This window comes from Juglans regia, chromosome 1 (assembly GCF_001411555.2).
Source record: "Juglans regia cultivar Chandler chromosome 1, Walnut 2.0, whole genome shotgun sequence".
Lineage (NCBI taxonomy): Eukaryota > Viridiplantae > Streptophyta > Magnoliopsida > Fagales > Juglandaceae > Juglans > Juglans regia.
The window spans coordinates 23,249,872-23,266,015 of record NC_049901.1 but is presented as its reverse complement, the minus strand read 5'-3'; the positions used below and the strand labels follow the sequence as shown (position 1 = coordinate 23,266,015).

The 16,144-nt window shown below is 36.0% G+C and overlaps 2 protein-coding genes across 2 annotated transcripts; both read right to left on the bottom strand.

Annotated features, from left to right (window-relative positions):
* Window positions 1-1,723: 1,723 nt before the first annotated feature.
* On the bottom strand, window positions 1,724-4,739 carry LOC108996717 (dnaJ homolog subfamily B member 4-like). Its single transcript, XM_018972734.2, has 3 exons — window positions 4,411-4,739; window positions 3,621-4,051; window positions 1,724-2,394 (listed from the first exon to the last, which is right to left on the bottom strand). Exons 1-3 carry the CDS (start codon window positions 4,573-4,575, stop codon window positions 1,956-1,958), a joined length of 1,035 nt encoding a protein of 344 aa, XP_018828279.1. The 5' UTR covers window positions 4,576-4,739; the 3' UTR covers window positions 1,724-1,955.
* Window positions 4,740-14,764: 10,025 nt separating this feature from the next.
* On the bottom strand, window positions 14,765-15,853 carry LOC109019590 (signaling peptide TAXIMIN 2). The gene is made up of 2 exons (XM_019001915.2): window positions 15,470-15,853; window positions 14,765-14,994 (listed from the first exon to the last, which is right to left on the bottom strand). Exons 1-2 carry the CDS (start codon window positions 15,565-15,567, stop codon window positions 14,871-14,873), a joined length of 222 nt encoding a protein of 73 aa, XP_018857460.1. The 5' UTR covers window positions 15,568-15,853; the 3' UTR covers window positions 14,765-14,870.
* Between the last annotated feature and the right edge of the window lie 291 nt (window positions 15,854-16,144).

Sequence of the window (16,144 nt, the reverse complement as noted above, 5' to 3'; positions counted from 1 at the left end):
TGATTGTTTTCCTATGGGCGAGTACAATAAGTTGAAGGATAGGAAGATTGGACCTTGTGAAGTTCTTCAGAAAATCAACGATAATACGTACAGGTTACATCTTCCCAATCATATAAAGACTTCAGATGTGTTAATGTCAAACACCTCAGTCCATGCTTTATCGAATATGGCGTGAACTCGAGGTCAAGTTCTTTCCAACCCAAGGAGACTGATGCAGGAGGATCTAAGTTTGATGATGTTGGGCTGGAAAACTCGACGTTAATAGCATTGGACTACCTCGAAAAGACTGATCAGCATAAGACTCACGGGAAAAGGTGAAGATTCCTCGATTTGACGAGGAAAGGTTGGCATTCCTTAGTTGGGCGGGGAAAAGGTGATTGCACGCGTCAATATTTTGGCTATAACTTTGACTACGAATATCCAAATTGCACATTAACCCCAATTCGTAAAGCCCTCTTCGATGCACAAGTTGCGGTCACCATACCACACCTAGTGGTCCCCGATTCAATCTCAAAATCAGCCATTTTCCCCTTTGGATCATCATTTTAAGTTAGTTTTTCATTTTCAGTCATTTTTCTTTTATGGTAATATTTATTTTTAGTAACAATTTTATTCTGAATTTTTGGACTAGATTTTAGCGAGATATTGTATTTTATTATTTGGTCATAATTGAGAATTTTCCTTTGTTATTTAAGCATGGTTTGTGGGTCTCAAAAGACATTCGATTTTTTTGAAAGAAACCCTAATCTTAGAGTTTTGTCTCTGTTGGCAATTTCTTCAATGTTAATCTCTAACTTCCATTGTTTAACTAGCAGTCAGAATAATTCTTATTCTACTCCGGCATCATATATCCCCCATTAGGTTGCTAATAACACTTCCAAATACCATAAATCCTCTTTTTGCATAATTTCCCAAACCAAAGAAGCGTAATTACCTTGACCTCTCAGCAGCTAATCTTAGTCTTCCTAGCCATATATGTCCGTGTTACTCCAAGGTAGGGATAAATAGCATGATTGTTGTCTTCACTTTCTCCCTTGCATATAGTCACAAATCATTTGTAGTGTTTCCTCTCTTCTTCAGGTTGCTACATGTTATTAGTCAAACTCTCAATACAAAGCTCTCCCAGAGAAATTATTGATTGTATTTGGCAACTTAGGACTTCAGAATTTCTTCCAGAAAACCTGCTTGTCATCCCTGTATGAACCCTCCCCACGGATTCTTAAGGCTTGTTGATAGGCAGATTTAACCGTGAAAACCCCTTGCTCGTTGCATCCCCACACGATCTGGTCTGCATTCCAATTGAGACCCAAATGGGTCTTCACTATCATCTCTGACCTGATATTCGTGCATACGATGGATTACTCCCCAAACGTGACTTCATTTACAAAGTATGTCGCCTTGAACACCTTATACAAAAGTGATTGGAGTGTTCTGAAGAATTCCTAGCACCGTTTTGCTAGCAGCGTTACATTAAAAGCCTTCAGATCCATGAAAGCCATCCCTCCATCGTGCTTAAATATTTCCCTTGAAACGGGCGACTCTCGCCCAGGAAAGGATTGGGTCAGAGATTCTTTTCTTGCGAAGCTGACTTGATAGGAAGTCAACTTCAGTTTAAACTTGATGTTAAAACTTACCTCGCATGCACTACGAGTTCATCCTAAACATGTCAAGATTTAGTTGTAAAGCCGTTTATTTAACCCATCAGGAGTACTTCTAAGCAGAGTATCACAGAAGCAGCCAACCAAAATCCAATCATTCCAAAGACATGAACGGGACATTATCGTGTCAAATTACAAACGAGACGCTAAAAACCAGGGAAAAGATGACACTAGTCATTTGTATTCAATAACATCAACCTCCGTAAATTCTATGAGACTAAAACAAGTATAACCATCTAAGATACAAAACTTTTATATTCACACAAGTGCTGCATTTTGGCCGAGCATATTACTTGCTCACTGACCCAAGAGTTTCTTGATCCCAGCTTTCTGCTCTGTGGTAAGCCTTCTTGGGAACTTGATGTTGAACTTGATTCGCAAGTTGCCTCTTTTTGTTGGGTCTTTCTGCAATGGCATTCCTTCTCTAGGTAAAACCTCTTCATAATCTGGATTAATCACATTATTGATTGGAATTGTTAGGTTTCTACCATCGGGAGTGGTCAGCTGGACAGTGTAACCTGTTAAGGCATCTGCCAACGATACATTCTCGGTGACGATTAAGTCGTTTCCATCGCGAGTAAACACACTGTGGGGCTTCTCATCAACGATAAATATAATATCTGCAGGGATAACGTTTGGCTGCTCATTCCCTTTTTCAGGGAAGGTGATCTTTGTGCCCTTCTTCCAACCAGGTTTCACATCAATGGTAAGGATCTCCTCCACTTGCATGGTCTTGCTGCAAAAGAGAATTAAGAAATATGTGTGACATCGCTATTCCAATAGTACTATGTTAAAACAACCAGCCAAATGACAAGGCAATCAGTAATAAAAGGAGTAGATGCAGTAATCCTGTTCTTAGTAAGGATATCTCAATTCTTTAGAGTTGGAAAGATTCATCAGAACATATTTAAAATTCCATATCAGAATCTTGCAACATTTATTTCATTTGCATTACAACACAATTAATCATGTTTATATTATCATTACAGCCACAAAGAACAACTCTCCAATAGTTGTTCATATAACTTACCAGCTCAATGACGGTTCAGATCAATGTTTTTCTATGCAAATATCAGCTTCGTCAAGAAATCATACCACGTCCACACACGATTAGGAAACAAACGTCTTTGTAGCGAATAACCTTGTTATTTTATTTTTTGAAGCCAAGTGTTAATGGAATCTTTTCTCGAGTTCGTACGAAAATGCTACGTCCTGACTAAACATGACTTAGCAGCAAAGGAGATCATGAAGCAAGCAAGATGTTTACTATTTATTTAATTGTGTTTTTGGCTCAAAACCAAATTATAAACTCAATAACCTTCCTAGCTTCGAGCCCACCATAAAGCCTAAACGGCTCATCCAAGAGCATTAATGTCAAATCATACTTGCTATCATCTTCAGAAGCAATCTATTAAGGAAAAAACATGACCATGCAAAACTTGTTTGAATAACTAGAGAAGGATAATTCCTAAATTTCCCAACCTGAAACTCCTTCCAAAAGGAGGAGTTTTTTATTATCACCTGATTATTAGATTGATAGATAGATAGATAGATATAAATATATATGTATATATATTTATAGTCCTTAATTCAGACAAATTTTGATAAGTATGACTGAGTTATTGCGTAAAACTACTCTTAAAGCCACTTCAAGTAGTAGGTATCACCATTTAAGGAGTGCAAATCCACTTCTTTTTCCCCGGTGACACATTCCATTGCAGACCCAAATGCAAAGAGGTGATGCTAAAACAAGTTATATGCTAGCAAACATTCAAATTAACGGCTAAATTCTCTTGAGCAACCAAAAAAAATACCAAGACATTGAGCATCTCATTTACTTAATTAATCAGGCCATCAGTAACCACTCATCCAAAAAATAAAACTAAAACAGATAAAGATAATTTTTTTTTTTTTATAAGTTAAAAAACAGATAAAGATAATTAATCAAGAGAAGCTACTCACCCACTGATGTCAGCAATTTCTCTAGAGATCTTCATCTTCTTGGTAGTCCCCTTATATAACTCTTCAAGACTACATGGTAACCTGATCTCAATTGGAGGAGCCTTCCTAAGAGCACCTTGATTCATATACCCTCCTCCTCCTTCCCCAAAAGATGCAAATATATCATCACCGAAAATCCCACTTGAGAACCTCGACCCTCTCATGCCTCCACCGCGACCTCCCATCCCTCCAAACGGGCTCGAGGATCCGAAAAACTCAGCGAAAATGTCGTCAGCGCTTCGAGGATTGAATTGAAACGTCGTAGGCCCATCACCGGTCGAAAAGAACGAAGCTCCGCCTGGGCCACCGGCATTAGGCGGTGGCACCTGACCCTTTAGGCCCTCTTCTCCATACTGATCATATACAGTTCTCTTTTGTGGATCGCTGAGAACCTACCAGAATTACCATTAAGAATCAATAAAAAAAACCCAGTAAATTTCAGACAAATCCATCATAAAAATCAAAATTTTAAGACAAAGAGAAAGCAATACAGAGACGTCAACAGAAGAAAATTGCCCAGACAAATTGAGATTCCAATACAACTGAAGAATTAAAAATCAATCTATTCCAGGAACTAAGACGTGATATTGCAGAGATATGAATATCAAAAATAAAAATCCAACGAGACCCAGAACTTCAATTAGATGGATAATCTTAAAACCGGCAAGCATATGTATAAAAATTCTATATGGGCTAGTGGAACATAAAAGCGCACACATACACAGAGAGACGAGTTGTCGAAGAATAATACCTCATAGGCTTCAGCAATTTGTTTGAATTTGGCTTCAGCTTCTTTCTTGTTGTTGGGGTTCTTATCAGGATGCCACTTCATTGCAAGCTTCCTGTAAGCCTTCTTCAAATCTTCCTCCGTAACATTCTTATCAACCTGCAGAATCTTGTAGTAGTCCACACCCATTTTGTAGTAGTCTACCTCGTACCTCTTTCTCTTCCTCACTTTTTCACTTGCTCTTTCTTCTTCTATTTATTCCGATCTTGTGCCTTTGCTTTTCGATTGCCATCGTCCTGCGTAATGGTGGCAGTGGGTTTTATGTGGTGTTGTGAGGTGCTTGTGGAAAGACACAGAAATACATTAGTACTGATGGTTTGAGAATGCACTGGAAAGTTCCAGAAATTACTATGCAATTCCTCTCGAAGCTGCTACTTTTCTTATTGCCTTCCCTTATTTTCTTAATAAAACAAATTTCAATTAATTATTTAATTTATTTCTCATTTATTATAGAAAAATCATATTTTCAAACTAGTATGCAAGTGCATCCAGTAATATATTTATATAACGTAATTTAATTTAAAGGATAAATTTTAAATTTTTACTATTTAAATGATATAAAATAGTGTACTATACACACAAAATTGATAATAAAATAATTATTTATTATTAAAATAAATATTTTAATATTTTTCTTTCTGACACATCCCATTTTTAAAACAAATCGTATCTCAAAAATTTAAAACTAATAATAAAAGTTAAGGAGCAGTTTGGATTTAAAAATGAGTTAAAATGGTTTATAAATAGTAGAATAAAAATTGAATTTTTTATTATATTTTATGTAAAAATTAAAAAAAAAATTATAATAATTAAATGAATTGAATTGAATTGAATTGAATTTTGAATTCAAACGAGACCTTTAACTATTTAAATTCTATTTTAATACAAACCTGTCTTGTTTATATCCGTTGATCACCATCCTTCTCCATTCTATCACAAGCTAAATTCAATTCAAATTTGAGTACTCCTAATTAAAAACACATTTTGGATACTGTTGACATAACAGAATTTTAATTTACAAGAAATTTAATTATCAAGCTTTTCTAACATAACAAGTTTTATGTTTCTATCATTCCAACGTTTTTTTTTTTAAGGGAAATATTATCATTTATTCATCATCAATAGAAATTTATATCTATAATCGGATACTTGCGAGAATATTCTCATATCAACCATTTGGAACTCTACTAGTACACAACTAGATTGGTCTGGACTTCACTGTTACTGATACTTTCTACAGACAAACATTCAAGAAATAACACTCTACCTGAACAAAAACTCAACCTCACCCTTCATAAAAAGGAAGAACAGTCTCGTTTGTATTCACAACTCATCTCAACTCATTTCACTACTATTTACTACTATTCAGTAATTTTAACTCACAAATCTCACTACTATTCATAACTCATCTCATTACTATTCACAACGCATCTCAACTCATCTTCGAATCCAAACAACACCACCTCTACAGACAAACCATCCAAGAGACAAACTCATTTTTTATTTTTACTATACAATAAAGAAAACAAGAATGAAAAAAAATCGATTACAATTTGGATCAACTCCAGTAGATTTTGACGGTGCATGAAGGCAACAAACTTATCTTTTTTCAATCACAAAAGTCAAATCTGTAAGATCTAGTAGTGATGATTTCGGTGATCCAAAATAATTGTGAGCAATGCATGAAGACCATACATGGTGATTTCAACAAAATCGTCACTATCATCCCAACATTGCAGAGGGTGTCTTTACCCATCAACTTGCAAATAGAATTTTATAAAAAACTTGATTTCCTCCCCCCTAGTTTTCGAATGTGGGTACATGTGACACTCAAATGTGAGTATAAATTACTTTCCGGTTTTTGTTACACTATATTGAAGTAGTATTATCGATCAACTATTAAATCAATTAATTTTTTAAAACAAAAGAAGAAAAAACGCCACGGTCGATAAATTGTGGCATATTATCACAATATCTTAGGGAGTGAAATTAAAGAGGAAAACTACATTCTTTTTTTCAGAATATTTTAGGAATCACTTATTTTAAATATTTGACATTATGAAAACTTGTAAATCAAATCACATATTGATCGAGTAAAGTTGTGTGATGTAAACCTTCTGAAAATTCATTTCGTCAGTTATTATTCACTATTTCATACTTCACATTTTATAAAAAATATTTCACACCATATAAAAAACACTTCATATCTTATGAAAAAAAAATTATAGATGTGCGGTATGAAAGTGAATAATAACTAATGGATATAATTCCACAAAGCTTCTATTTTGAATTTCTAATTCGTAATACTAAACATGTAAATCAAAAGAGTGGTTTCTTAGATAAATAAATGTCCTATCAGGGACTTATTATTTTGATAATTTTTTTGATCGAATTGATAAAAAATGAATTTTTTTCTTATATTTTTTCAAATTTCTGAGTTTTTTTCTAAATGACATATTAATTTATCATTTTCCTTTTTTATATCTTCCAGCGGCTTGAATTGTATATTTAACTTGGCACAATTCCTGGATTCTTCGCGGCTTTATCATACCTTGGCTTTTTTTATTTATTTTTTAAATGACTAAGATAGGGTGTTAACGGATATGTCTTTTTATATTATGCATTTCAACTAATTATTATAATTTTTTTAAATTTTAATATAAAATATAATAAACAATTTAATTTTTTTAAATTTTAAAATAATAATATTATTAAAAAATAATATTTTAATAATATTTTATTTAATTTTTAATTTCTATCTCTACTTAATTCAATTCAACATTATAATCTAATTTATCTGGCACTTGTACGGTTCACAGGCTCATATCCACCACGTGTCCGTCTTTTAAGGTGTATAATAAATTTGTCTTTTTTATAAAAATATTAATTTAATTAAGTAAAAGAATAGTCAATCCACTTGCAAACACATTATTCAAATCATTAACATTACATAATTTAATTTATAAGATTAATATTTTATATTTCTCTTATAAATCAAAATATGTTATATTAACTGCATGAGAAGTGTGTATTTTATGGCCTTATAAATAAAAAATTTAGAAAAAAATTGATAGATTTATAATTCTTTTATCATTATTTTATAATTTTATTTCAAATGGATGCAGATGGTAATGCAAAATTGAAATTATTTTTATATTGATTGGTTATAAAATAATTTGTAAAAAAATTATAAGATTGGTTTGAATTTAGAGATAAGTTGAGATGATTTTACATGAAAGATAAAAGTTAAAAAAAAATATTATTAGAATATTATTTTTTAATATTATTATTATTTTAAGATTTAAAAAAATTAAATTGTTTATTATATTTTATATAAAAATTTAAAAAAATAATAATAATTAGATAAGATAAAATGAAACACTCTCTAAATCCAGACGAAGCCTGTAAACCATTATTCAAGCAAACTTCAACTATTTCACCCATATCATATCCTTTTTTTTTTTTCCCCTTTCTTTTCGGTAGTAATTTGATGCCGTTTTTCTTTCTATTTTCTTAAAAAGGAATGTGGTTTTGTTTCAAACAACAGTTAAACTTTCACGAGGGCGATTTAAAATAAAAAGAACAAATGAATTAAGAATTTCCTTAAAACAGCATATTTAAATATGAAAGGTTTAAAATACTAATATAGGTTTATTTCTGGTTGAAAATATTTATAATTCATAGAATATAGAGTTTGTACGTAACTATAGTCATGGTAATCATTACAGGTTAAAAAAAAAATGGTTAAAACCAAAATCAGACCTGAGTTTTCACATTTGCAAAATAGGTTCCGAATAAGGTTCTCGAATAGTATATTTTACTTTTTTTTTTCATAAATTTTTTTAATCATCATAAATATTTAAAAAAAATTATAACATCATTAAAAAATATTTACTTTATCACTAAGTAAAAAAAACAAAAATCATTCGAGACACAAATTCGAAACCCAAAGTATTTCTTAATTTCAAATGCAAAAGTTTTGTGCAAATTTTTTATAAAAAAGTAGACTAACAAAAAAAGTGAATTTTTCACACTTTTTTATACTATAATCTACTTTTTTTTATAGAAAGCTTGCACCAAATTTGTATATATCATTATTATGAGTTTATGTGAAATAAGTACTTATATTTTTACATGTTTGCAAAAAGTTTCCTAGTTTTTAAATTTTAGCATTGTATTAATCCTTTGATTTGAAACTTTTTGTAGTTAACTCTCTGCATTCAAACTCTCGTTAGATACGTTGTGGCATGGTTGTCATGCAGCATTAGCGCTACGTGTAAACTAATTATCAAAATCTTACACAACATTCCTAATCACCTTATTATAAAACTTATAAAAATCAAAAATTAAGTGGAGGGACCAAAATCCTTCCTCGCTAACGGGCCTACCTACACGGTACGACGACTTGTGGACCCAAGGGAGCAAGCCCATGATAGCCCACGTTGTCAAACTGGGCCGTTCGCCATGAGGCCAAGCCTTTCTATACTATTAATAGATAAGAAGAATCAATTGATCCCCGAAAAACAAGGGAATTCAAAAGTCACCCCTAATAACCTCCTGGTGTCATGAGATAAGAAGGTAAGTCGAACAACGAACCCAAACCAAATTTGAATAAAATGATTAGGTTGTTGCACAGACCAGAACGAGTCATCTCCCACCCTCTATATATATTGGAGGCAGTTCGCAACCGAGATAAGTTGATTGACGCCTTGGATTCACAAAGATATTATACAATCAATCTGACTTAGGCATCGAAAGCATTTAATATCCTTCAAGCTTTCTTTGATCCTTCTAGTGTAGGTTTGCTTAGGGTGTTCACAAGGGTGCGAAACACGTCCACAACATCAGGCCAGAAACCTCAGGCCGACTAGTAAAGTGGTCGATCGAGGTAAGCGAGTCTGATATTGGCTACATATCTGGCAAAATGCAAGAGGCTCAAAAGATACATGTAGCAAGTCTATGAAGGATGCAACCGTTTTGATTACTTCCAAATCAACCGCATCCTGAGGGAGGACAATTGAAAAGCTGACAGGCTAGCACGAGCAGCATCTAAAATAGATGAAACCTCTTTATAGTGGAAGGCGACCACTAGAACAATATAAGTCCCAGTCATCGAGCTCGAAATCTTGGAAGTAAGCACAAAGGCCCTAGAATGGGCGCACGATATAATCAAATTCCTAACTACTGGAGAACTCCCACTCGAGAAGGAAGAAATAAGGAAGGTTAATAATAAAGATGCCCGAATCACCATGATCAGTGGCATGTTATACAAACCAGGTTTCTCGACCCCCTTCCTAAGGTGTATCAAAGGAAGAGGCCAAATACATCATGTAGGAAGAAGTACATAAGGGGGTATGCGGAAACCACTCGAGAGAAAGAGTTTTGGTAGCTAAAGTCATAGGGGTAAGGTATTATTGGCCGCATGCCCTCAAAGATGCCCAAGACTTCACCAGGAAGTGTATCTAGTGCTAGTTACACACGCCAATTCCAAGCGGCCCACCTGAGAAACTAACATCAATTACATCTCCTTAGCCATTCACCTAGTGGGGGGGTAGACCTTGTCGGTCCCATGCCACCAGGCAAAGGGGGAGCAAAGTTAACCATCATTGTCATTGCCGAATAAAGGAGGAAACAACTCAATAGAGTGTTTTCCTCCTCGCCCTTTTAATGAGATTGAAGGAACCTCCTTCCAAACACAAAGCTGAGTGTCTCCACTCGCACCTGGTGAACAAATGAGGAAACAACTCAACAGAGTGTTTCTCTCCTCGCCCCTCTAATGCTTCCCATTAAACACAAAGCCGAGTGTCTCCACTTGCACTTGGCGAACAAAGGAGGAAACTACTCAATGAAGTGTTTCCCTCTTTACCTCTCTAACGCGGTCGAGGCAACCTCCCGCCAAACACAAAGCGGAGTATCTCCACTCACACCTAGCGAACAAAGGAGGAAACAACTCAATGGAGTATTTCCTTTATCGCCTCTCTAACGCAGTCAAGGCAACCTCCTGCCTAACACAAAGTCGAGTGTCGCTTCTCGCTAACAAATGAAGAAACAACTTAACATAGTTTTTCCCTCCTCACCCCTCTAACGCAGTCGAGGCAACCTCCTACCCAACATAAAGCCGAGTGTCTCCACTCGCACTTGGCGACCAAAGGAGCAAATGACTCAACAGAGTGTTTCCCCCCTCACCCCTCTAATGTGGTTGAGGCAACCTCCTGCCTATCACAAAGCCAAGTGTTTCCACTCACTCTTTGTGAACAAAGGTGGAAACAACTCAACAGTGTTTCCCTCCTCCCCCCTTTAAAGCGGTTGAGGCAACCTCCCTCTAAACATAAAGCCAAATGTCTCCACTCGCACTTGGCGAACAAAGGAGGAAACAACTCAACGGAATATTTTCCTACATGCCCCTCTAACGCGGTTGAGGCAACCTTCCACCAAACACAAAGTCGAGTGTCTCCACTCGCACCTGGCAAACAAAGCAGGAAACGACTCAACAGAGTATTTCCCTCCTCACCCCTCTAACATGGTTGAGGCAACCTCTTGCCTAACACAAAGCCGAGTGTCTCCACTCGCTCTTGGCGAACAAAATAAGAAACAACTCAATAGAGTGTTTCCCCCCTTGCCCCTCTAACACGGTTAACACGGGTTAGAAGAACATTTGATCAGGTGGAACTATCTTTCTATTCTACCCAGGCGTAAGCAAGGCATAGAAGAGCTTCTTCTCGATCGGAAAGGATAATTGCAAAGTCATGATCATTGGGAACAGGACCCCACGCCGCTCTCATTGGGAACTCCTGGTGAGTAGCTATGTTTAAAGAAATTCCCAACCATTATCACCTGAGATAATAAAAGAACTTCATATACCACTCCTTGCCATGAGAATAACGACGCTCCAAACGCACCACTTGGTTACCAGTACAAGATCAAAAATTGCACAAGTCCACCATCTATGCGTCGAACGTTGTGGGTAGAAAGGAACTCCCTCGCCATGAGATCTGGGTAATCTTCACCAATGGGTTCCAAGATGTGCCTCCAAGCAACGCAGCAAGCCTTCAGTATTATCCACGTGTTGGGTATGAGCTGGGAAGGGGCAAACCCTAAGAAGTCAAGCACATTGGAGTGACAAAACCCTCAGAGTCAACCACCCCCTAGTGAGACTTCGGCAGACTCAACAGTACTGAATCAGGAACCCCATAGTGATTTCTCACAATGTCCAAATTGGATTGTGATGTCTTTGCTGACCATTGGCTTCCTTCACAAGCAAGAGGACTACCGGCACCAGTCCTTTCAACACAACGAGGAGAATCACAGGTCGGGAGGATCTGAACCCCAAGGAATAGAGCGAGAAGACTTATGTGAAGCCATTGACCGAAGAAAATTTGAAGAACAAAGGGTAACAGGGCTGGTTGAAGCAAAAGGTAATCGAAAAGGAAATGCAAGAATAGAGAACAAGTCTAAATGAGAAAAAGAATAGAGTGACAGAATTGGTAAAGCAAGAGGAAAACTAATCCAAGAAGTACAACGCCACTTGAAATGATGGTGTGGTAATGCCAAGAGACGTGTCAGACACGAAAAGGGGAATAGGAAAGGGTGCAAAGACGAAACGGCTCACACTCCTGACACGCATGTAACATCCATAGAGCCAAGAATGAGTACAGCCCAAGCAACAAAGCGACATAATGAATAAAAGTCCCATCATGTTCACATGATGAGACTTCGTGGGATAACTGGAGGGACCAAAATCCATTCCCGCCAACGAGCCTACCCACACTATACGACGACTTGTGGGCCAAAGGGAGCAAGCCCATGACAGCTCCAATCGTCAACCTGGGCCACTCGCCATGAGCCCAGGCCTTTCAATACTATCAATAGATAAGAAAACCAACTGATTCTCGAACAATAGGGAAACTCAAAAGTCACCCCTAGTAACCTCTTAGGGTCAAAGAAGAAGGAAATTTAAACAACGAACCCAAACCAAATTTGAATAAAGTTTTAGGTTGTTGTGCACACCAGAACGAGTCCTCTCCCACCCTCTATATATACTGGAGGAAGTTTGCAATCGAGGTAAGTTGATTGACACATTGGATTCACAAAGATATTATACAATTAATTTGACTTAGGCATTTGAGACCTTTAATACCCTTCAAGCCTTCTCTAATCCTTCTCCTACATGCAGGTTTGCTTAGCTTATTCGCAGAGGTGTGAAACACATCCACAACCAAAAGTTTAAAGCATAATTGATACCAGAGTTTTCACGCTGTATAAAAAGTTCAATGAGTTTTAAGTTTTTGCATCTCAATTCTTGGAGTTGATGTTTTTTTGCAATCAAATCCAACTTTAGATTCGCTAAGGACATTGGTGCCAAATCAATTAAAACCTCGTGGCACAAATGTCTTATTAGAAAGTCAGAATTATTTGAAAATGCAAAAAATTCTAAAGAAAGATATAAAACAAAAAATAGAAACATTATTAAAACAAAGAAAGAGTAAAACAAAATGGCGGTTTGGTTAGACACTGGATATCAATCGGTACTACTTCCTTTATCGAAATTGGTCGGAAGTTGGTGTTAATTTATATGTTATTGTACCCTTTGATCTTTTTTATTTTTTCCCCATCTTGATGCCCTTTTGGGGTTATTGTATTACTGGAAATTGGTTGGGCTTTTTTTTTGTTCGAAGAGATTTTACAAGAGAATATCTTCGTGTCGGACATGCTGTTCAAGGGTTGAAAAGAGCCTCCAATATCTTCTTGCCACGTAGCCCACCATAAGACTAACATTGGGTCTACAGCATACAGTAAAAAAACCCATAAAAGGAAAAAAGCTTGCCAGGTCCCCTCTCCCCTCTCCTCTCCCTCACCCATTTGAAACACTCGATCCCAGAAGCCTCACCCCTCTCCTCTCTCCCATCTCCCTCACCCCGACGACGCCAGACTCCCCTATGAGTGAGGTTCACATTTCCACCATAATAATTTTCCTCTATTATGGCTCTATCTTGCAGCTCTATCATTGATTGCAGACACTAGACCCCATAAAAATCCACTAAAGCAAGAAACTATAGGAGAAAATCTAGTCAAATCTACAACATTGACACCAAGACCCACTTTTTCACCACGAAGAGCATCCTTCAAAGAGAGACCATAGCATTGGATCTCTTTTTTCAAAATCTTGGCAACGAGGCAGGCACTTTTCCAGGTCTCAATAGTCAATACAGTTGGTGGAATCCAAACAAGGATCAGATTCAATTAAGTCATTCTGTTGATTGGTATTGCCAAACTGGATGGCAAGCTTGGACTCAGTCGCTACATCGTTGGCGTCGGACTGTTGGTGGCAGCAACGGGTGGTGGAAGGAAGGCAAGAGGCACAGTCGGGTAGCAGAGGCAAAACAAAAAGAGTACTGATACACCTACAACACTTTATACAATACAAGGGGTATTATTGTAAAATCATCTTATTTTTATAAGATGATTTTACAATAATACCCCTTATATAACACATTGTTGTTGTATAAAGTGTTGTAGGTAAATCATTTTCCAAACAAAAAAGATCTTTCTAGATAAAAATCCCATGTGGTGATCTCATGATTTTAATTTGTATATGGCTGAGCTGTCATATTTGCATTGGCAGCTGTTAAATGGCTGAAAACAGCCTTACCGTACCGAAGAGGAACTGATTTTATAAATGTATAAAAACGCAGTGTGGGATGGGTGGGCCAGGGTGGCTACCTGCCCGCGCCACCGTAGAGTAAATAATATTGGGGAGAGAGAGAGAGAGATTTGCTGGTACTTGCTTCGATTTGGGAAAATAAGCCGAAAGAAGGGAACATACTCATGTGGACATATCCCACCACACCCAGAAACTAATCATTGCTACTTTCCTTTTGGCATAAAATGCTCAAGCGAAACATATATATATATATATATATATATATGCAATCAACACAACCCAAAATTCAAAGAATTCATCTCTAAAGAATATATGTAATATGTTGGCAACAATGTTATATATATAATAAACTGCTCATATGAATAGTGAATGTAGGTTATCTTTTCAAATATTACTCTGATGCATGCATTAGTGTTAATATGATCATAACACCATTGCATGTTTTAAATTCATCATTTTTTTTTCTTTTTGGAATAAAGATAACAAAAAGAAAAGATCACAACAAGAAAGAGAAAGGAAATCAACACATAGATAGATATATATATATATATATATATATATCCAAGAACTTTTTTTCCTAAACTGCACGGCATGCATCGATCTCTAAATATTAATTTGACCATAAATCACATTATAACGAAATAGAGTTAACCCGATTGAAAAAAGAAAAATTTAAAAACTAATAAAGCAATTATATATATGAATATCTGAACAATTAAGTTTAAGAATCAGAAAGAAAAAAAAAAAGAATATTAGAAGAAGTCTAACAAGGGATCTTTTCAATGAACCATCTAAGCACTTTGACAGGAAGCTTCACAAGACCCACCGCCATATTCGCAAGTCCAGTACAACATATGCAACATGGGCACAAACAACTCAGCACAGACCTGCCAAGTGCCAACCAAAGATTATGAACATATATACAAACAACGAACAATTAATATCTATATTCATTATTATTGGATCATATCATGATTAGGAACAGCAATCGTGTTAGTTTTATTAATGGGCAGTCTTCTTCTCAAAGTCATTCACGTGGCCTGATTGGTATAATCTCAGTCTCTAAAATGGAGATCTGAAGTTCAAAACCTCCTCTTCAAATCAGAAAAAAAAAAAAAAAATGGGCAGTCTTCTTGTGATTTTGAGGGTTAAAGATTTCGTGAACTTTTTATTATTATTAACAGTTAGTGATCTTTTAACAAATGTTTTTGAACCCTATCAAAAGGAAAGTATATTGAATCGGGAAATTAGAAATTTGAAAAACAGAACGGAAACATAGAAGTGGGAGATATTGAAAAAGTAAAAAAAAATAATATGAGAACGAGGAGGTAAAAAAAAAAGAAGGAAGAGAATTAAACTCACCCAAAAATCCAGATAACTGCACCCACCAGTGATAAAATCAATGCCACCAATGCAAAAGGTAGTCCCAGCAAGAAACCTAATGGCCTGCAATCTTCCATTTCTCTCTCTCTCTCTCTCTGTGGAATTTCTTCTGGTCGGGCGGGTTGGAAGAGATCAGGAAGTAGGGAGATCTCTTATGGGTTCAAAGAAAACGTAAAGACTGCGACGGAGTCGACGCCAAACGCAACCACCAGGTTCTTAGGTTCTCTGATTGACAGAAACACCCTCGTGGAAGTCTAAAATGTCATATAGTTGTTGCAACTTGCAAGAGACTTTCTCGCGTGTGCGGAAATTGAATGTTTGGGGTATTTTGGGAAATTGGTTTTCAGAAGCTTCGTCGCCATTTCGTGCGTGCTTTTGGTCTCTAAACAGAATTCAACAACGTGCAAACAGTTCTAGTTGTGTTTTTTTGGACTTTAATATATAGACTTGATATTTATATATTATTAGGTGTGAATGCGTACCCAATATTGACAAATTTTCAAGTTTGGTGTTCGATCGGGGTCAAGGAAAATCCTATTTATTAGGGGTTCAGGCCGTTAACATTTGACAATATGGTTATATGGTTTTGAAAAAATTAAAAATAATCATCTTATCAAATGATCTTCTAGTTTGTGGCATTTACCTCACATCATG